Here is a 22,043-nt window from a genome sequence, read left to right as displayed (position 1 = left end):
GACCTGTGCAGGTGAATAACGATACACACGCTGACACAGGTGTGTGCCTCCGGGCCCCGCAGCCCTCAGTTTGGTACAGGTGTGGCGCAACGCGCAGCCCTGCCGTCCCCTGAGGCCCAGTCGTTTCCATGTCTCCCCTCGGGGACTGTGTGTGGTTACTTTCAGCAACCAAAGAGACGCCTCTGCACCTTGGGCTTCTCTCTCTGTGTGTGTGTGTGTGTGTGTGTGTGTGTGTGTGTGCGCTTTCAGTTTTCATCTGATCTCTGGGTGAATCTTATCTGCTCTCTCTGCTCTGTCTACTTTATCTTCCCTCTCTTTGCTGGACTCAACATCTGGGCAGCAGCTCCAGCCCCTGAGACTCAGCACCCCGGGGGTTCATGGGAGTTGAGGGACTTGGCCCCCCCTCGTTCCCTGTGCTTTGAGATCCCTGTCTCTGTGTGGCGAGCGAACAGTTCAGGTCAAGCCCCCAATCAATCCCAGGTCTCCCAGCATGCACTTGGGCTCACTTTGTGTCCAGGTGGAGCTCAGAGAACCTTTCGCGGTATTTTCTGAGCTCCACGTCTAGTCGACCGTGCGGCGAATCCAGAGCTACTGTATCTTACTGGGCCTACGTTTCCTGTCAAATTCATTCCTCTTTGAGCAATTTTTTTAGAAGACGACGACTCTGGGGAATGTCAAAAAATAAAACCATGGATGATATGAACAACACGCCAAAAATGTTGAAGAGCACATATTTCCTTCTGATCTGGGCTTCTTTGTTGGTGCCGGGGGGGGGGGGTATTTTTGGCTAATTACAGTACGGCTGAAATATGCTGCATGTAAACAGCGAGGACGAGACATTGAGACAAGTGGGTGTGGCCCAGTAAAAAGAGACGTGGGACCAACACCACGCTTTTACCCCAGAGCGTCTTCAGCGCCAGGCTACAGGTAGCCTTGGAAAGAGGAGTTCTCCTTCTGCTCACATTGCCGTTTTACTGCAGTTCTGCAAAATAAACAATGACTTCATGGACGGCGTCCCTCAGCAGGACGTGGGCTCGGTGGCGAGATGTCTCAGGGCGGCAGGACAGAGGATGACTGACAACAGGGAACATAAGGGCGATTAGCTTGGGTGACCATGCAAGACCACCTAATCAGGTCAATTAGTGTCCCGGGACGGTTCCTCCGTGGACAGTGACCCACATCAGCAGACCTGCGGGTGGGGGTGCGTGAGTGTGAGTGTGTGTGATGATACCAAACGACAGGGCTGGGGAGGGTGCTGGAGGACTTCAGAAGCCTGCTCATGTTTCCCATGGACCCCTGACCCAAAAAGACTCTCCAACTCTCACACTCATACGCACATGTGCAGATGTACCCACGGGGGCCGCCGGTTTGCCCCCCCCCCCCCCCCCCCCCCAACTCCTGGCAGTTTGACCAACTGAAGGCAGAGACGCGGGACGTTTGCCTCCCAAGCCGTCCTCCTCCTCCTCACCTTTGTCCTCACCTTGTGCCTAATCTGTTTTCTTCCAAGTGTCTCCTACAGCTCCAATTATTTCCCGCATCTTCTGCTTCCCGTCTCTCTCCTCATTCTCCTTTTCCAGACCCCTTGTCTCCCCTCCTCCTTTGATTTTTCTCGTTATGTAAATGATATCTGCAGCATGGTCCCTCCAGGCTCCTCACCCTGCTTTTCACTTCTTGTGCTACTCTCTGCTCTTGACTGCGGTAAACCACGGTGCATAAAAATACGAGGAGAGGGGCTCAAAAGTAGCGTCCGGGTGGAGCTCTCCAAAGGTTTTGCGTTTGCTCTGCAGTCAGACCGCCTTCCAGCTCCCAGTTCAGCAGAGACAAGATGGGGCCCTCAGGGGCCAGGCTTTGCTCAGGAGGGCCTACGTTTCTAAAGGATTTTACCACTGGCTAACTCTGCCAATTTCCCAGCTCTCCCGCCGCACCGTAGTGCACCACCAAACTGGCAGCAGCGGTCATTTCCCATGCGGTCTTACCGATCATTTGGACCTTGGAAGCAGTTACTGTGTTACCCTCTCTCAGGCTTGATGGAAAACCTGTCTATCTCCCTCCCCCAGAAGCACCATTGCTGCTGTTCAGGGATCTGTGTGTGTGTGTGTGTGTCTGCACCACAGAGGTAATGCATCCCGGGGTGTCCCACAGTGACCCGGGTGCAGAGGAGGAGCCCCCGCTGACACAGTCTTGCTCATACAGACATCATTCCTTCCTTTCTCAGCACAGTTGTTTACCCAAAGAGCCCCGATAGGGTAAAATCTTACTCTTTCAATGATGAATACACTATTAGAAGGGCAGGACTTCAATCACAGCCCCATAACTGCAATGTCACCTCTGGGTGTCATAAAGTAAAGTCATAGTCTGCTGACTCAGCAAATTATATTATTACGACCCTTTTGGGCAAATTACTACTTTACTGTTTCGCCCATCTGTAGAGTAGGGTAACTTTTACCGTGTCAGTTCTGTATAAGTGCCTTGATTAAGGGTTCTACAGCAGGAGGTGGAATTCAAACCCAGGTAAACCTCAGATGTTTCAACACAAACAGACCTGCTGCTTCAAACTGATATTGCAGAGAAGAGATTTGCATCAATCTGACACTTTTCTCCAAAGTGACTTACACTGTTAAACTATTTACTATCATTTCGCCATTTGTACCGCTGGGTCATTTTATGGTAAGTAACTTGCTCAAGAGTACTACAGCTGGAGGTGGGATTTGAACCTGTGACAGCAGCAGCTGTAACCACTACACTAGCTGGTGCCCCATGTACTATATTGTGCTGCACTGTACTATATTGTACTGTACATCTATAAAAATCCCTTTGCTCTCTGTGTTTTGTGTGCCTTCGAAAGTCCTGTGAAAAGCACATTTACCATGATTTCGCCGGAGCGCTCGACCTTAATGACAATGACAGTCGGCCACTCCATTAGTGTGTGCCACTGAAGTGCGGAGCATCGGAATGTCCCTCTTGAACCCGAGCAAAATGAAATGATGGACAAAGGGAGTCCTCAGCCAGGGAGGGGAGGGTCCTTCGCCACTATGCTTATTTATTGAGTTTCTAAGCCTTTCCCACACTTTTACAACCTTGTGTGTGTGTGTGTGTGTGTGTGTGTGTGTGTGTGTGTGTGTGTGTGCTCCATCCTAGGACACCTCTCATTATTCTACACTTTCATCTGTTGTTACCAGTTAAGGAACAGAGATCCTTTGTTGAGGGCAGATTGAGGAAAAGCGCCTTGGAAGCTTTCCTTTGAGGGGGGCTGGACTGGGGGGGTTGCTAATTATGCATGGCGATTGTTGATGGCCTCATTGTGTGCGTCCAGCTGCACTGGGAGCCGGGCGGGTGCGGCGTGGGGGTGCGGGAGGCGGGGGAGGGCAGGCAGACTCCCTGACGCCAGTCGCGCACTTCTCCCGTGCTTTGGAAGAGGGCCCCGATTGTGTCGGCGCGTTTCCGACGGCGCGGCTCCCGGCCACCTGACCCTCGGCCCGCGGCCCTGCCGACCCCCGTGACCGGCACCTCGCTGCTTTACGGACTGTTCCCGGTGCGAGTCCATTTCGTGCGCTTTTCCTCATGCTCGCATTCGTACTCATACTAGTATTCATATTCATATTCAAACTTACGTGTGGGGCAGCCGCCAGCGCCCCGATCTGCTCCCGCGGTACGATTACGGTCGCTCGGCGGCGGCGTCCTCCTCATACGCACAGGCGGGGAGACCATTGGTGTGCGCAAACACACGCTCAGGAGAAATACTGTCATTTTGATCCAGCACTAACGACCGTAACCCTTCCACATACGGTCATAATCGGTCAGTCAGTCTTCTAAGGACAACGACCTCACCGGGTGTCTGAATCCCTGTCATTTTATGTGTTCATTTGTTTCCAGGCCTTTAGGGTAATTGTTTTCATGTTGTTTCTTTATTATTATTATGAGACAACTGTAAGAGTGACGGCAGTGCGGTGATTTCTGATGCACAACGGTCTCCTTTCACCAGCGAAATATGAAGTACTGAACACACTCGCCATTGTGTCCTTATTTTTCACAGTCGCTGTTCATCTTCACGAGGACGGCCGCATCTGCGCGCCGCCGGTACCGAGGCCTCCCATTGGGTGGAAGCACTGATGGACAGCGGCTGTGGCCATTACAGTCTGCAGAAGGGCGGAGTCGAATCCTGATTGACAGGAAGTGGGGGTGGTTGTCAGCCGGTGCGGAACGGCTGAATGGGTGACGTCGGCAGGCTGGCGCCGGGCTGTCTGGGGCCGCGGCGTTAGATCAACACAGCTGGACAGGAGGAGGGGGGGGACGCATTCCTGCACAAAAACAGCGCTGTGAGAAAAGGCAGCAGCACACGGTAGCACCCCGTCCTCCCACTACGAACAGAAAGAAGGAAATGAGGAAAAACGAACGAAAAGGACATACGATACGGCTGAGGAGACTGTGGAAGTGGACAGAACGGACCGAATCATGGACAAGTGCTACAAACAAAGTGCAGGGCTTATTAATTGTCCATAATTTTTAAGGGTCACTGTTTCTTTTCCTACTAAGTGGCCTTTGGTATCACTGCTTTTATTATTCGTGTAGAAACTGGAGTGAATAAGTAGCTGCTCTAACAGCGCGTTCCCGCTCAGTCAGTGTGTCCACGAGGCCCCGTAGCGCGCGCTCTTCCTGCGCATCCTCGTCACCACCGTCTCTCCAAATAGCTTCACTTTAAATGTAACTCCTGGGAAAGAAGTAAGTGCTAAAGGAGGGACGTCCCCGGTCATCACCCTGGGGCTGAAGGGTGAAAGTCTGTGTAAATAGATTAACGCCAGTGACACAATAATATGGGACCAATTTGGGGCTCGAGTGTAAAAATGATTGTACCCCCTTTCTGAGGAGCACGGCTGCTTGGGAACAGTGACACCATGACACTGAATGTCGACTCTTTCCGCAGTGGGACAGTAAAGAGAAGGAGATGACCGCTGACCACTGCTGCCAATCGGCTCCCTGCCGCTCTCGGCGCCCCACTGTGGGCCAAACAAGCCTACTATATTGTTCATTCTCTTCAGAAATGAGCTTTGGATTCAACTCTTATGACAAAGTGCGCCCACAGCGGTATGTCAGAAAATAGTAATTAAGGTTCGATATTAATAACAAAACCACCTTCCAGTTTGAAACGCGTAATTCCCTCCAAAGTTTGCATCGCTTTTGGCGGTTTTACTTCCTCATTCCGGGGCGCCTCCACTTGACAGACGTCTAACAACAGCCAATCGGAGAGCGCTTTTTTGAACGATGGTCTGAGCTCGCCCTCCTATTGGCTTGTGAAGACATGAGGGTTTGTTTATGTGCCTAAAGAGGCGGAGCCACGCATATAAATGCAATGCCGCACGGTGAGTAAGGCAGCAGTTCGTAGGAGAGTCGCGAGTGGTGCGTGGAGTCCGGATCAGCTTAGTGTGCCGTTAAGGGTGTTTCACCGGATGACAATGAAGGCGATGAGCCCCGTGCGGTCCGTCCGGAGCTGTTACGAGGCTGTGTGCTGCGTCTCGCAGCAGAGCGTCGCTATCTCTCGCGGGAAGGGCGCCGTGGACGAGCCCGGCGGCGCGCTCTGCGACATGAACCTGTGCTACTCGAGGCTGAAGGAGCTCGTGCCCAGTATCCCGCAGAACCGCTCCGTGAGCCAGGTGGAGATCCTGCAGCACGTTATCGACTACATCCTGGACCTGCAGACGGCGCTGGAGGCGGCGTCCCCGGAGCCTGCGGGACCAGAGGTGGTCCTGTCCCTCCAGGTGCGGAGGGTGGGCGCGCGGGGCGAGGGGAGGGTCGCGGAGGGTCGCAGCACTTGGGCGCTGTCACTCACTGCTGGCCCTTCGCTGAAAGCTGACGGAGCTGCGAGAGAGCAGTGCGGTTACAGTAACACGTGTTTACCGTAGTATGCCTCATGCGCGTCTCTCGGCTCTTCCTCATCATGTCTCGTGTCCCCCTGCAGACAGCGGACATGGCGCGTCACTTCCCCAGAGAGGACGGCGGCCTGTGCCACTAGCCGGGCTGTGACCTCCACATGGTGGGTACCGACGCATCGCCTAGCGGTTCCTTGGAGAGTCTCTGAACCCTGGTAAAAGGGGGATAGTGCTGAGTGATGCTGCCTGGCCACATGACAGCTGGCTGTGGGTTCGAGAGCCCCGTGCTCCCGCGCCCTCTGCTGCAGTGACATGTCATGTGCCTGGTTGCTCAGCGCTTGCAAACAGACCCCTTTTACCAGGTTTTACTCTGCTTTGGATTCTTCGGAGAGCGGCGCTCACCCCCTTTCTTTCCTCTTGGCCGCACAGGTGCGAGAACACATGGCTTCACTTGAGAGGGACACACAAGGAGGATGGAGTGCCCCTCTTGCAGAGGAAGGTATCTGGATGTGGGTTTGACCTGCGAACTGAGACCTCAAGACGCTTTGACACCAAAGCACAGGAGAAGAGCTCATCTCCATCAAGTGCCCCTTTGACGTTTGATGCTCTCTGCCCGTGTCCTCCTCTTTCTTGTGTTTGGGATGTTGAGGTGAACATTCTTGTACATAGTTAATGATGACTGTGGGTTGGGCGGGGGGTTGACTGGAACTCCATCGTACGAGTTTATTGCAGATGTTTGTGGGGATTGTGGAATTTCTACAGACAACTTTAATTGCCAGGTTTTATAAACCTTTTATAAAAGTTTTGCTTTTATGTGTACCTTTTATACCTGCTGAAATAAAGAGGGCTGAAGGAACGGTGTGAACTTGTTGGTCATTAACCTGTACGGCGGCCAAAGTGCAACATACTGATCTTATTGGCTTTCCCTGGAGGTTTGTGGGGGGGGGGGCGGTGATGGCTCCTGCTGCTGTTCTGATAGCTGCCTGATCACCCTGGTAAAATACCCAGCTGTACAAACACTGGTCAGCACATCACTGGATAAACTTTCCTTTTGTTCACGGAAGATACTGGGCACATTATGGTACAACCAGCAGTTCCCTTGTCTTCAGCACTGTGTGGACACTTTCTGACTACAGCTGTGGGGTAAGCAACACCTGAGTGCAACCTGAACCCAGTACCCTGCCTTTAGCAGTGCAGAGCCTGTGGACCAGGTGCTGAAGGTTTGGTGTGTGTGGGTGGGGGGTGGGGGGTTTCCCCGCCTCCTTCCTCTGGGGGGGAGGAGTCATGAGCCTCAAGGTTTTTCTGATGCTTCATGGCTCCAGTGCCTGGACAGTTGCCTGAACCTTCAACACCTGGTGCATTGAAAATGATTCAAATCTTAACTACTTATTTCCCAGAAATGATTTCTAGAAGCAGCTGCTGAGGGCTGCATCCCCCCCAGATGAGGGTGGGATTTGTGTGGGTCTGATATCCAGTTTTTGCTTCTGTTGGTGGCTCAGCAAAGGACTGTCCCGGGGTGTGGAATCAATATCTCATCTGCAGAGTATTGCGTGACAGGCTGTGATTTCATAATGAAAGTGGGGGGGGGTGGGGGAGATGCTAAGGCTTCAGGTATTAGTAGTGTGGTACATGTACCCTACATCCACCGCAGTACCGGTCTGTACCGCTTTGCTCCAGTGCTGATACAGCTCTCCGGTAGATGGTCACATTTGACCGATAATGTAATATTGTACATGGAATGGACATGGAACCTCATTCTACCACCCAGCCCAGCTGCTTTTCTGAACCTGGTGCTCCCTCATTTTCCCCTCCGGAGCTGCGATGTTCTCCACTCGAGTAGTAGGGTCGGCTGGCGGCAGTGCCCCCCGGCTGGGCTGGTTGCCGTGGAGATGGGCCATATCGCTGGTGGTCCCACCAAACAAACCACTACCATCACATACTTGGACCTGTATTGCTAGTATGGGAGATGTGTCCGAAGGCTCGGGGGCACTTTTTAAAGAGAGGAGGGAGGTTTGTTGAACATGGCCCGAGGGGATGGGCTGCGACCTCCATTGGACCACGTTCTCACGAGAAAGAGCAACCATTTCTTTGGGGGCAATTTGACCATGTTTAGTGACTGTGGTTGCAGCTGTGCGAAGATGGTATTTTCACACAGCAGGTGGGCAGTGAGAGGAAGAGGCTCAGCGTAGAAATCAGAGCAAAAAGCGTGTGCAAAAAGGATCATGCTGTGGGGGGCACGTTTTCACACCAGTAAGGGCACCTGAGTCACTGAGAGCACGATGTCACTTGAGTTGAGGCCCCACCCCCTTGCAGTTCCCCCATCTGTCCCATGGGTCCAGGGAACAACCCGTTGTCCTCGACCCACATCCCTCCGGAGAAGGAAAAAGACCTTTGAAACCTGGAATCCAGAAGGTTCCTTTCGACCACAGAATGCTGTTCCTAACAGGAGGCCCAGGCAAGTTTGAGAGGTGCTTTCCTACGTGTGTGTGTTCGTGTTCCGCTTGCTGCAGCGCCACCGTGTGCTTCAAGGGCAAAATCACATAAACCTGAACAATGAAACATTTACATTTGTCATTTCATTGACACTTTTCTCCAAAGCAACTTACAATGTTAAGGTTACAGTTGTCACAAGCTTACAGTTATCTACCCATTTATACGTTTGGTCATTTTTACTGGAGCAATTCAGGGGTCAGTACTTCACTCATAGGTACTAGAGCTGGACAGCTAACCTGCAACTTTCAGATCCAAAGGCAGGAGCTCTAACCCTTACACTAACAGTTGTCCTTACAAGGGGGTAATTTTATAGGAATAGTAAGTACTTTGCTTAAAGTCACAACAGCCAGAGAGGGGATTTGAACCTACAACCCTTAGATCCAACAACAGCACCACTAACCACTGTGCTGTCAAGTAATCCCATGGAACATTTCCTCTAATGGTAAAATCATGTTGCAGTTCATGGACTGGACAGGGCAGGGAAAAACAAGAGAAACACACTGACATTACTACCATACTAATACTCCTATTACTATCATCATAATTTTATTAATAATAATAACGATAATAAGTTAATCCTGGGGGAAGCAGGTAAAGTTTCAACTGAACAGTAAAAGTATTATTACTTGTCTATTACTAATACCAGTGCAGGGTCATGGTGGTTCTGGAGTTTATCCTGGACCACAGGGCAGGCAATCAATCTCTCTCTCTCTCTCTCTCTCTCCTCTCTCTCGCTCTCTCTCCTCTCTCTCTCTCTCTCACACACCACACACACACACACACACACACACACACACAGAGGGCAGTTTAGAGTCACCAAGTGACTTTGACGCTACTTTGTTTGAAGTCACTTTACTCACTTCTTCTTGTGCACTAAACAGCTTTGTTGTGTAACGAGGACATTTCAGGTTAGGGTCACCGGGGCCGTCATGTTTGTGTCCTCCACCAGAGAGCTGCAAGCTAAAAATCTGGAAAAAAGAAAATCTCCAAGAAGCCTCGACAGTGGATATTGTGTGGTGTGTGAAATGAGAGCATCTGAGGGCCCCGCATAAGAGGAGTGTGAATTAGCGCCTGCTGCTGCGCTACGAGTGTGTATTGACCTTGTCGCTGAGGACACACACACGTTCATATTGAAGGAACAGGCTCGTGAGCGAACGGTAGCGATGAGCTGCGTCGAGGACATGACCGCCGGACAGAGACCGCAGGTGGACGCATGGACGCCCCGGTCACCGTGCGGCGAGGTGGGGTTCCACCCCCTTAAAGGCCATCCGACTGCCAGCAAACGGCACGTCACCGTGGGGACAACCATCGTGGGGTCGAGACCGAGTCGGTTTCCTGCACCACCAGGGGTTTAGCTCCGGCCCAGGAGCGCCAGCTCATCGGAGTTCCGCAGAACACTGATGCGGAGTGTTTTTTACACCGGCTTTGAATCTGATCAGCATCACCTTCCGGCATCATTTCATCCTCCAGCTGCTGCTGCTGCTGCAGGGAAGGATCGGATCGCATCGCATCTCGGCACCCTGCGCCACGACTCATCGGCGCTCCTCATTACCTGGATCCCACGGCAGGGGGCGCCACTGCACTGGTGCTTCGGCTCAGAACCACCGATGGACCCTAGTGCGGGGGACCTTCCTGGCTTCGCATCCGGTACTTTTCATTATTAATGTCTCTATTAAAAGAGCGCCCTTCAAGTGCAGCTCAGCCTCCGGACACTTGGTTCACTTTCTAAACGCTGAGAACAGAAACGTTTCCCGGAAAAGGAAGTTTTTCTCACCAATAATAAGGCGCTACAGTCGCGTATCACCATATAAGGTCAATATTGTTGAGTATAATAAGTAAAACTGCAAGTATTACCCACTCGCTATAATAAGATTTTCCCCGTTTTTTAAGGAGACGTGTTGGAGACAGCCGGGCGGGTGAAGCTGCTGCTCTGCGTCCCAAGGGCGCGGGTTCGAATCTCACCTGCTGTAGTACCCTCCCATGAACAAGGTATTTACTCTAATTGCTCCCGTAAAATTACCCAACTGTATAAAAGGACCCTTAACATTGTTAGTCGCTTGGAGACACAAAAGAGTAAATATGAGGTGCTGCGCTACTTGGCGGGGAGTCCGGCAGGTGTTTGTTCTGAACCCTCCGCCATTGTGTCGATACGAACCATGATTCATGAACAGTAGAGGACAAAAACACCCCCCCCCCCCGGCGGGTGAATGGCGGTCCTGTGGTGTTTCCTTTAAGACAAGCCACGCCCCGGAGGCGCCAGGCCACGCCCTTCTCGGCAGTTTGTATGCAAATACAGGCGAACTGAAAGAAAGCAGGCGAGCTGCGGACCAATCAGAGCGGGCCTCCAGCCGCGGGAGATCCGAATTTCGCGGGACGCGATTTGGCGCTAAAACGGCGCAGCGGAGACGCGACTCCCACAGAAATCGGAACCATCGTGAGGAATCGGCCCGTCCTCATCGCACCTCCTCCTCAGGGCTTCATCCGCGGACTCTGCCCAACGCAGTTCTGCGCGTATTGGCGGCATTTCGTGTGGATTCTTCTGGAAAGCATGAGCTCAGGGCTGGCTGCTCCTCGCACGGCTTTCCTGGGACTCGATCCTCAAGTGACTGTTGAGCTGCGACTCCTCCCTCAGAGGAGCCACACGGGGGATCTGAGTCCATGAGGGAGCCGCTTCATCTCAGGGATCCACAGCCTTCGGACTGAGCGCTCGTCCCCACATCCCGTGTGCCGCTGGGTGGGTGGACGGAGGTGGTCTCAGTCTCTGTGCGTCATCACCTGTGTCCTGCAGCCAGGGTCCCCTGTCACCCCCCCCCGCAGCTCCTCTCTCCCCCGCCACTCTTCGTTCCAGGAAGGATGCTGAGGACGTATAAAGGCGTTTCTCTGGGCCCCGGGAGGCCCCTGCTGACCCAGCAGCCTAGCCACCACAGGAAGCTTCTCCCAGGGCTGAAGACGGAGGTCCTGAGCCACAGCATGTCGAGTCCCCCGATGACTGCGGTGCCAGCTGGCTTCTTCACCCACATCCTGCAGACATCCAACATGTCCCCCTGTCTGTACACCACCCCCCACGGACCCCAGGCGAAGGCCCTCAGATCGTCCTCGGGGAGACTCCCGGTAAGAACACGACCCCACAGCCCCCCGGTCCCGCGCTCTGTTTACATATTTGTGACGATATGTGACATGACCGAGGTCCACGTCCCGCTGTGGCCCTCGTGGCTGCACACCGTCCCTTCGCTCAGCGTCCAGCTCCCACATCGAGGGTGCTGCTCCATAGGGCCTCTATCTGTTGTTATTAATGAATAATATATAATAATAATAAGTTTTACACAGTGCCTTTAACTGCAGCCCATCTGTTTTTCTGGCAAGAGGGCAAAAGCGCTACAATGTTATGTAATATTGCAATAATGAGAACAAACTTACAATGACTTAGCATCAAAATCACCAAAAAAGCACAATTGCACAAGAGCAAGCTGATGCAGATTTCACTGTGTTCCACTGTATTTTGCTGTGTTTCATGGTACGGGGTATTAATCATGGTTGTTGCTGTTGTTCTTCATTAAAATCAGGCCTTTGTCCACCATGGTTCACGATGATAGAGAGGCAACTTTAAGGAGCAGGGTAATTTTTTACAGCGTTAACTCAGGGTAAGAACCTTGATCAAGAGTCCTTCAGCAGGAGGTGGGGTTCGAACCCGGGAGCTTCGGGCAGGGTGACAGCTCTAATCGCTGCGGCACCTGCTGTCGCTGTGTGGCGCGGGCTGAGACCTCACTCTCGGACGCCAGCTGTTGCGGATGGCTTGAGGGGGGGGCTTTTACACAAAGGGGGGTGTTTGAATGAACTCTGAATGTGGGGACTCAGCGGGGGGTGGGGGGCTGGACGTGTCAGCGTCTCTCCTTTCTATGGGCCACTTTCTGCCTCTTGGTCAGCAGTGCAGTGCAGCGCGATTTATTAATCACAGTTATGAATCAATAACCATCATCGCAAAAAGAAGCCCCGTGGGTCCTCGTTCTCTTTAATAGCTCTCATTTACCTGCCTCCTGCTTTTGGCCACCCTCACCTACCCCTCCCTCCCGGGAGGTCGGAGGTCAGAGGTCAGGACCCCACCGGTTGCTGGAATGTGCGATACACCTGGAGAGGGGGGTCCGAGTCCCTGAAGGTGGACTGTGCTGCACTGACTCCATGGTCAATGTGAGACCGACCGTGTCTATGGCAACCGAGCGCCTCATCCTGAGCTTGTGCCTCCTGGATGACGCGAGGCCCCAGGGGCTCTTCTGGGTAAAGAGCTCCTCAATTGGGGTGTATCAGCGTGTGGGTGGCTGGTGCACGCTGTCAGGTCTGCGAGGCAGGCATGTGTGTGCGTGAGGGTGGTGCTGGCTGAGCACCTGCTACTCCTTCACTGCTGTGTTGAGGAGTTCACAGGGGGTTTCGCTCCACACACCGTGTTTTACACTGTTTAGAGCACCACCCTCTTGAGCGATGGGCCCCACGGCTTCAGTGCTGCTTGCCCACTGGGACGACATCTTTCACGGTTGTGTCCCTCTCACCGAGGACACCGCTGAGTTCGGCGTTATCAAGGTCCGCTTGGAAACAAACTGCTGGCTTTCAGACCGATGTGAGCGGACTGGACCTGGACCCCAGTACCTACGGGACGTGGTCTCTCCCTACAACCTGTTTAGAGGTTAGAGCACCTCTGGCCAAAACAGAACTTTGTAGGTTCTTGGTTTTTTTTCTCCAAACTGGTAGAATGAGCTCCCTGTGTCCCTCAGAGCTGCTGAATCCCTCCCACATTGAAGAAGGGTCTTGAGCTCATGTTCTTCAGAGCCACTTCCCTCCTGGTCGCCTGACGGCTCCAACACCATCTGCTATGATTATCTATGTATTTGGTATTTGAATGTTACTTCTGTAGGAGCTACTGGAGGGATGTGAACCAGCAACATGGTGGTGTCACACACACAAGTTGAGGGTCTCTGAGATCTGGCTAGTGAAATGTGGTCAAACCGTGGTATCGTCAACTCCTCGCCCCCTGCCCGGGCTCTGAAATGAGGCCAACAGAGTTTCTGCACCATTGATTTCCCACCTCCGGTGACATTTGTAGGAGCACTTGACTCTGCAGTTGTGTTTCGACCACAGAGGAGTGTGACAGTGTCGTGTCCCCCCCACCCCCCACAGGGTCTTGGCTCAGAAGGACTGCATTTGTCATGAAGTCTCTGCTGTGCTTCCTGTTTCACAGCAGCTTTCCAGCGTGTGACCATCTGACAGCAGGGTGTCGGGTCGAGTCTCTCTGCAGTGTCACTCTCCACTCAACCATTGTGCATGCGCGCACACACACACCGAGCCCTAGAAGTGCACATGCAGAGGGGGTGTACTAGTTAGGTTAGACATTTTGCTTGGCACTCTATGGACTCGGGTTCGAGTCCCACCTCTTGCTGTAGGACTCTTGGGAAATCACAGTATCTTTGGAAAAGTGTCAGACAAGTTCAAAAAGTATAACTGCACTGAATATGGGACTGCGTGTGTGTGTGTGTGTGTGTGTGTGTGTGTGTGTGCGTGTGTGTGTGTGTGTGTGTGTGTGCGTGCGCGCGCGTGCATGCTGGGTGGCGAATTTCAGCAGTAGGGTGTGGGGGCACAGCTGCACGGGGCTGTTTGTGGTCTGATTTCCACCCCATCCACTTACCCCCACCACACCCAACTTCTGCTTTCACTGCTGCAGAGTGAAAAAAACCGCGGTAAAGCAGTTTATTCTTTTATTGGACACATTTTCCAAAGTGACAGAATATTCGGGTATTTACACTGATTGAGCTGTTCATACACAGGGTAAATTTTACTTTATCGACTCAGGGTAAACCCTCGGCCTGGAGTGTTCCAGCAGGAGGTGGGATTTAAAACCTGAGGCCACGGTGACCTCTGTGTGGGGGTGTGGTCCAAGTGTGCTGTGTGGGGGGTCGGGGGTGCTTTGGGGGGTTGGGCGGGGCTTGTTCGGCGTCTGCTGACACGGTGGCCTAGTTGGAGTCGGCAGCTGAAAAGAATGCGACTGGGGACCCGGGTCGGAGGGGGGTGAGGGTTCTGGGGGTCTCTTGTAACCAGGAAACTGGCCTTCGGCTCGGTAACGCCCCCCGCGGGCAGTTCTTACAGACTCAGACAGAGATTTCACGCTCCCAGGCCTCCTTTGTGTCCAAGTTGTGTGTGTGTGTGTGTGTGTGTGTGTGTGTGTGTGTGTGTGTGTGTGTGTGTGTGTGTGTGTGTGTTTGCGAGAGAGATGAGGGGGAATGCCAGTTCACACTCTGTCATTCCCGCCCCCCCCCCAGGCCAAACGGAAGCTGGACCTGGAGGACCCCCAGTGCCCCCCAGACTTCAGGAGCCCCAAGGTGAAGGGCGATGCCCCAGTGAGGCTCTGCAGCCCCAAAAGTGAGTATGTGGTGAAGAAGAGGAGGGAGAGATGAAGAGTGTGGCGCTTGAGGTTTGACTGGCATGAGATTGGATAAGTGCAGCAGCCAATCCTCACTGACTGGATTTTATAATCAGCTCTATAAGAGACCGGGAGACAATGCAAGGATTTAAGTACCGGTGTTATATGGTCGTACTTCCTAGTTCTAGTAACAATTTTCGCAGCAGCATTTTGTACCAACTGTAGCCTGGATACAGTCTGGTACAGACAACCCGATAATAAAGCATTACAGTAATCCAGCCTGCTGGAAACAAAAGCATGAACCAGTTTCTCGGAATCCCATCTACAAAGGAATCGCCGCGTTTTAGCTATGCTTCTTAATTGAAGGAAGCACGACTTAGTCAAAGCATTTACATGCGATACAAATGATAGCTTTCCATCCAGCAGGACACCCAAATCCTTGACACAATCCGGACGCTTGAAGGTAATACCATTTGTTGTAAAGATTGGTGTGATTATGTCGGGAGTTTTAGCATCACCACCCACCACAAGTACCTCTGTTTTACTGGCATTTAGAGATAAAAAATTATTACTCATCCATAATTTTATACTGGTAAAACAATTAGCTAACGACACCACACGTGATGGATCATCAGGCTTGAATGATACATAAAGCTGTGTGTCATCGGCATACGAATGGAAATTCACATTGTGTTTGCGAATAATATCACCCAGTGGTAACATATAAAGTGAGAACAGTAATGGACCCAACACAGAGCCCTGCGGCACACCATACTGAACCGTAGTAGAGATGGACGGGGTGCTGTCGTCGGATTTCAATACAAATTGTTCACGGTTAGCGAAATACGATTCAAACCACTTCAGAACGGTACCTCTTAGTCCAACCAGGTTTCCAAGTCTAATCAGTAGGATACTGTGGTCTACAGTATCAAACGCAGCACTCAAGTCTAGTAACATAAGAATAGAGATCTGACCAGCATCAGAAGAAATGAGAATATCATTAACAACACGTGTAAGTGCCGTTTCAGTGCTGCGACCAGTGCGGAAACCAGACTGAAATTTTTCAAATATATTATAGTGATTAAAATATTTTACAATTTAGGAAGCTACGAATCTTTCTAGAATTTTGGATAAAAAGGGTAGATTGGAGATCGGTCTATAATTACATGGGTTATTACAGTCCAGATCCGATTTCTTTAGTAGGGGTCTAATAATGGCGATTTTAAGGGCTTTTGGAACACAGCCATTTAGTACGACATATTAACAATATTAACAATAGGTTCTGCAAGCACAGAAACTGCAGCTTTCAGTAATTTAGTGGGGATTGGGTCTAAAGGACAGGTAGTACTTTTCATAGAGCGAATTAACACAGTAATTTCTTCTACAGCGATTACGTCGAAGTTACTGAGATGGTGCGGACAACTAATATTATCGTCAGAAGCGCTTATGTTTGCTAAAACCAAACTAGAAGGCACTATGGATTTGCGGATATTCTCTAATTTATTATTGAAAAACTACATAAATTCATCATTAGTAATGGTAGCAGAAATGCATTGTTTATCATTTTGTTTACCAGTTAAGTAAACAGTGGTATTAAACAGGAAGCGAGGGTTCTTGTGATTTTCTTCAATTAACTTTGCTTAATATTCGGATCTGGCATGTAAAGGTGTTTTTTTTTTTTTCCCCATATTTTTTTAGACAATTGGACCAGGCTGCATAATAAACGTTTAGTTTAGTTGAACGCTATTTACGCTCTAATTTACCATATTCTAACTTTATTGCACAAGTTGATTCATTGAACCATGGCGAGTTTCTTACAGTTCGAATACGTTTAGTTTTTGGTGGAGCTGCAGAGTCTAGGGCGAATTTTACCACCGAATTATAATCTAGAGCCATCTGATCAAAATCTACACTCGTCCCAAAATCCGAGCTTCTAATATGATTAGAAATTTTAGCAGTAGTAGTGTCATCAATATGCCACACGATTTTGGTCTTACTATTGTCCGACGGCACGGGCAGGTATATAGATCAAAGGTTACTAAATGATGATCAGAAATAGCCTCGTTTACACACACACACACACACACACACACACACACACACACACACACACACACACACACACACACACATATATTTTCTGAACCGCTTCTCCCATACGGGGTCACGGGGAACCAGAGCCTACCCGGCAGGCAGGAGGGGGAAGGGATACACCCAGGACGGGACGCCAGTCCGCCGCAAGGCATCCCAAGCGGGACTCGAACCCCAGACCCACCAGAGAGCAGGACCCGGTCCAACCCACTGCGTCACCGTGCCCCCCTAGCCTTGTTTAAACGAAGAATATTAACATGATGAACATCTACGGCGTAGGTTATGACAAGATCGAGCATATGGTTACGGGAATGAATAGGACCGGTAACAACTTGGGTAAAACCGACGGAGTCATTTTTACTTTATCGGTTCAGGGTAAATACATTGATCGATGGGATTACAGCAGGATGTGGGATTTAAACCCAGGGCCTAGTGGGGTTTGGCTTTAACCACTACGCCCTCTGTTGTCCTCATTTGACAACTGAAAAGAAACGTGACACACACAAAAACAAACCCCCACACGTGGTCCTGAAGTGTCTCTCTGGGTCAGATTTTTGGGACATTTCTGGAGCAGCTGCTCTACATGATCACCTGCAGACAGAGCTGAGCGCAGTGCAGGACCACTAGGGGGCGTGATTTCCCCTGCAGTCTCTGTTTGCTCACTCCAGCTGAGGGTGCGATCTGCTCTCTCACCTGGCTCGCAGCGCCCAAGTCGCCCGGCGAACGCACACGCTACGACACCTCCCTGGGCCTCCTCACCAGGAAGTTCATGGGGTTGCTGAAGGAGTCGGCCGACGGCGTGCTGGACCTTAACCGCGCTGCTGAGGTGCTCGACGTGCAGAAGAGACGCATCTATGACATCACCAATGTGCTGGAGGGGGTGCAGCTCATCCGCAAGAAGTCCAAGAACAAGATCCAGTGGATGTGAGTGGGTGTGGCCTGAGGGTGGGGGGGGGGGGGGGGGTGGGGGGGGGGGGGGGCAGTGACCTGGTCACGGGTTCTCTGATGGTTGACCGATGGCCTTGCTGCTCTGTGAGTGTGTGTGTGTGTGTGTGTGTGTGTGTGTGTGTGTGTGTGTGTGTGTGTGTGTGTGTGATCATTCTTCTTCATGGCCCACAACAGGGAGTGAGCTTTTAGCACCTCTTGCATTGACTGTGTGTGTGTGTGTGTGTGTGTGTGTGTGTGTGTGTGTGTGTGTGTGTGTGTGTGTGTGTGCTGCTCTCACAGGGTCAGTGGGGTCTTTGAGGGCTCCATGGGGGGTTCCGGAAAGGCACGGGCTCTGCAGCAGGAGCTCGGAGAGCTGGAGTGCACCGAGAGGACGCTGGACCAGCTCCTCGAGTCCAGCACGGCGCAGCTACAGGAGCTCACTGAGAACAAGGAGAGCCAACTATATCCTCTCAGTGTGTGTCCCCAACAGTGACCCCCGCCCTCCCGGCACCTCGGAGTTCACATACCTTAACTGGCCCGTTTGAGCCGTCGCGCACAGGATGAGGTTCGAAGCCGTTAATACACGTTAATACATTCTCTGTTTGTAACTTGATTTGTTCGTAACTCCAGTAACTAAACGTTTCCCAACCAGTAAAACCTTAATAATATAAAGGACCCTTGACATATTCACAGGTCCGCCCCTAAAAATCTCAGCTAATGCTATAATAACCAAAAATAATGTAGTTTTATTTTGTTTTATTAATGTTTTAAAGTTTTTTTTTTTTATTTTTTTTATTAATAGCTACTGAGTTAAAGTTAAAAGGAATACTAAATGTCTAAAAATAAAAATGTCGCCACAATGTTGTTGCCTATTCAGTGCTGACTGTTCACCTCATAAAGATGTGCAGAGTTCCTCATTTTCTTATTGCTCACCAACACTCGGGAACTCCAGACACGAACTGTAAACACTGTGGCGGTGAGTTGCATTAAGGTGGTGCCGCACTCCGGTTTGGTGCCCCATTCGGACCCTAGATGCAGAAACGCAGGTGACGTTCGCTCCACATCTTTGAAAGTAGATACAGGAAATGCAACAGCAAAATGAACAAACGGAGAAATGGATGTTCATATCACGAGAAACCGGTGTCGCGCACGTGTCTCCTTGACCGCGTTATGTACCCTGGGGTACGTCACCTACCAAGACATCCGCTCCATCGGCAGCCTGCAGGACCAGACGGTCATCGCTGTCAAGGCTCCCTTGGAGACTAAGCTGGAGGTGCCGGACATTTCAGGGGTAAGTGTGTGCGATCGTGTGCGCGCGCGCGTGTGTGTACGCGCATCTTCTCATCTGGTACCCCTCTCTGTGGTGTCCCCAGGAGTCCCTGCAGATCTACCTGAAGAGCACGAAGGGGCCCATCGAAGTGTACCTCTGTCCGGAGGAGGGGCTCGAGGACGGAAGCCCGCTGAAGAGCTGTGTCCCCCCCCCTGCTCAGAAGGAGGAGGTCAAGGGTGAGTCCTGGGGGGGTGGAGAAGGTCCAGGCCTCATCACTCATGCTGGGGTTTCTATCCCAGAGCAGTTGTCCGTCCCTCTTGGGGCGGGGGGGGGGGGGGATTTGTGCACTGGTGCATTGTGTTACAAACATTCGAGTTGTGAATCTCCGGAGATGCAAACATTTCCTAGTTTATTAATGTATTTTTAATTGAATTTCCAAATTCTTCTTCTACAGCAGCTCTGTTACTGTCCTGCATTCCTGCACCCAGTCAGTAGTTGGCAGTAAAACACACTCAGGATAGGAAGCGAATGGGGGGGGGGGCGTCTTAGTTCACCTCAGTTCCACAGTGTCTACGGCTCGTGTCTGGAGTTCCTGAGTGTCACTGGGAGGGACCAGAGGAGGAACGCGGTACATGTCTGTGGGATGAGCAGGTCGATCATCGACACTCAGTAGGAGCTCGTGGGACGGAACTTTCCAACCCGTTTCATGTTGTGTGAAGTTAATTGAAGATTAATAAGTGTTGGTGTCACACGGCGGTGTCGTGTCCAGGGTGTCGCCTGCGTTTCCGGGAATAGGCCCCAGGACACCATGACCCTGCAGTCACTAAAAATGGATTCGAGGAGGTGTTGTGGAGTTTTTTTTTATTATTATTTTTTAAAACATCCCTGTTAAGTGGTAATAAGTGAAAGGACGTCTGAGTTATTAACCTTTTACTGGCTGCAACTTATTGGCAAATGCAACTTTGGAGTTATGAACAAATTGAGTTACAAACAGACTTTCAGCCCTAGTTGTGTTTGATGGGTAAGAACCCGATGGAACATCGTGAGGGCGTCAAATCTAATGAGTCACTGATTGAACTTCACCCTCACCCCCCTGCAGAGGAGGCGCCCACACCCCAACTGGACGTGGAGGGTATCCTGGGGCTCCCCCCCGGACTTCTGCAGATCACCGAGGACCAGCTTCCCAGCTCCTCCTCAGACGCCAACCAGTTTGTGAGCTTCTCTCCGCCCCTCGAGCACGAAGACTACCTGTGGGGGCTGGACGATGGCGAGGGCGTCTCGGACCTCTTCGACAACTACGATCTGGGCGACCTGCTCCGGGGCTGAGCTGCGGGGGTCTGTGGGGTGCTGGGGGATCTGTTCTCCAGCCCCATGCCTTCACCTGCCAGCAGGCTTGTCCTCCGCTCAGGCAAGGTCTGGCTGGTCATTTTGGCAGCTACCCCCACTCACCCATGGGAGCTTGGCCCTGCCCCTAGAAAGCTCCCATCCTGCAGGGTTTTTCTCATTTTACTCGAGTTACTCGACCTCAGTCACCTGTCGCTCCACTCCAGTCCGGCTCATGACTCCCCAGGTGTGTGTAACAGGCGCAGGATCCCTCTTTCAGCCTTTCTGTGTTCAAATCCCTCCGGCGGTTCCTCGTACCCTGGGCCGATACTGAGTGCTGACTTGGCATTTCACATTTCATAGTGCAGGGATTTCATTTTTCCTCCTTCTTCAGCTCGTATCCATAGATGAAGGGACACGTTGGTGCCAAAAAGCCTCAGTGGAACCTCAGTTTGATCCTCAATGGCCTCCTGGCCCCTCAACATTATTTTATGTGTGTTTTTATTTATTTTTTTTTTTAAAGGAATATCAGAAATGACAGGTGCTTTGGTGCTGCAAGGCCAGCTGCTGTAATACACAGAAAGGGGATGTGACCACACACCCACTGGGTCGCAACAGCTGCAAGGACAGTATGAGAACACTCAGGGTTTTTCTGAAGGCGTCATATCTGAACTGGCCACTGGATGGCGCTCTTCGACACAGCTTCACACTGCTGACTGATCTCTTGCAGTTGATGAGACCCGTGAAGGCTGGGGGGGCACTGTGAGTGTGATCATGACACACACACACACACACACACACACACACACACTACCTCATGCCTCCGGTCAGTGTGTGTTTCAGGTTTTACACTTGAGAAAGTGGCAGCTAGAGTTTTACATGTGAACTGGTGCTTTAAGGGGCAGTCAGGAACCCGTTAATATTTTGCAATTTGATTAATTGCAAATGTTTCATATTGTGTGTGTGTGTGTGGGGTGAACCCTTGACAGAAGGTTCAAAGCAACCTGGCTAAGAGGGACTGCCTGCCACACTCCCTTCTACGTGGTGTGAGCGATAACATGTGGTGCCTGCGTGTTCTTCCATGGCACCCAAAGCATGGTCAGAATGTGGTATTTGATGGTAATTTTAATGGTCATTAAAGGCACTGTGGCCGTCGGCCTGCTCCCACCCTTTGGTTTGGCCCATCGCTTGAACCCGAGGTCAGCTGCTCCCTGGTTTCCATCGGTGCCCTGCTTGATGTTTGCTTTACCTCATTGGTGTCCCCAGTGACGCAGGGAGGGGTGAGACCTCGCTGGGTCGTGTGGGCTCCGTTGCCATGGTAACCACGGTGGAGAACACTCTGGTCTTTGTGCTCTGGTTCTGGATCCCGTTAAGTCGTTGACGTTGACCGCGGTCGGAACGTGGGGTGCCTTCAGCGTGTCCCCCCGGAGTGTTACAACTCCAAGCTGAACTTAATCTTCAGTTAAGCGTGTGTGTGCTTTGTGTGTGTGTGTGAGTGCTTTCCAGAAATGTTTGCTGGGGTTTGACTTCCCTCTGTAGCTTTTTCCAATGAGCATTATTTGTTACTGTACAGACTGTCTTATATTTATGATGGAAACGTGTGAAAGGACGTCGCGCCGCTAGGGTTCGTTTAACGTCCCTCTGTGTGTCGCAGACGTGCAGCACTTATTGA

At 51.4% G+C, this 22,043-nt stretch overlaps 2 protein-coding genes across 2 annotated transcripts; both read left to right on the top strand.

The window, feature by feature from the left end:
- Positions 1-4,937: 4,937 nt before the first annotated feature.
- Positions 4,938-6,719, top strand: id3 (inhibitor of DNA binding 3). The gene is made up of 3 exons (XM_018733067.2): positions 4,938-5,753; positions 5,954-6,028; positions 6,294-6,719. The coding sequence occupies exons 1-2, from the start codon at positions 5,343-5,345 to the stop codon at positions 6,005-6,007; spliced, it is 465 nt and encodes a 154-aa protein (XP_018588583.1). The 5' UTR covers positions 4,938-5,342; the 3' UTR covers positions 6,008-6,028; positions 6,294-6,719.
- A 4,491-nt stretch (positions 6,720-11,210) lies between these two features.
- On the top strand, positions 11,211-20,374 carry e2f2 (E2F transcription factor 2). The gene is made up of 7 exons (XM_018759467.1): positions 11,211-11,468; positions 14,660-14,759; positions 17,556-17,775; positions 18,079-18,240; positions 18,955-19,069; positions 19,152-19,284; positions 20,148-20,374. The coding sequence occupies exons 1-7, from the start codon at positions 11,211-11,213 to the stop codon at positions 20,372-20,374; spliced, it is 1,215 nt and encodes a 404-aa protein (XP_018614983.1).
- The last annotated feature ends 1,669 nt before the right edge of the window (positions 20,375-22,043 follow it).

This window comes from Scleropages formosus, chromosome 15 (genome assembly GCF_900964775.1).
Source record: "Scleropages formosus chromosome 15, fSclFor1.1, whole genome shotgun sequence".
Taxonomy (NCBI): Eukaryota; Metazoa; Chordata; class Actinopteri; order Osteoglossiformes; family Osteoglossidae; genus Scleropages; species Scleropages formosus.
This window is presented reverse-complemented; position numbering and strand designations above follow the sequence as displayed.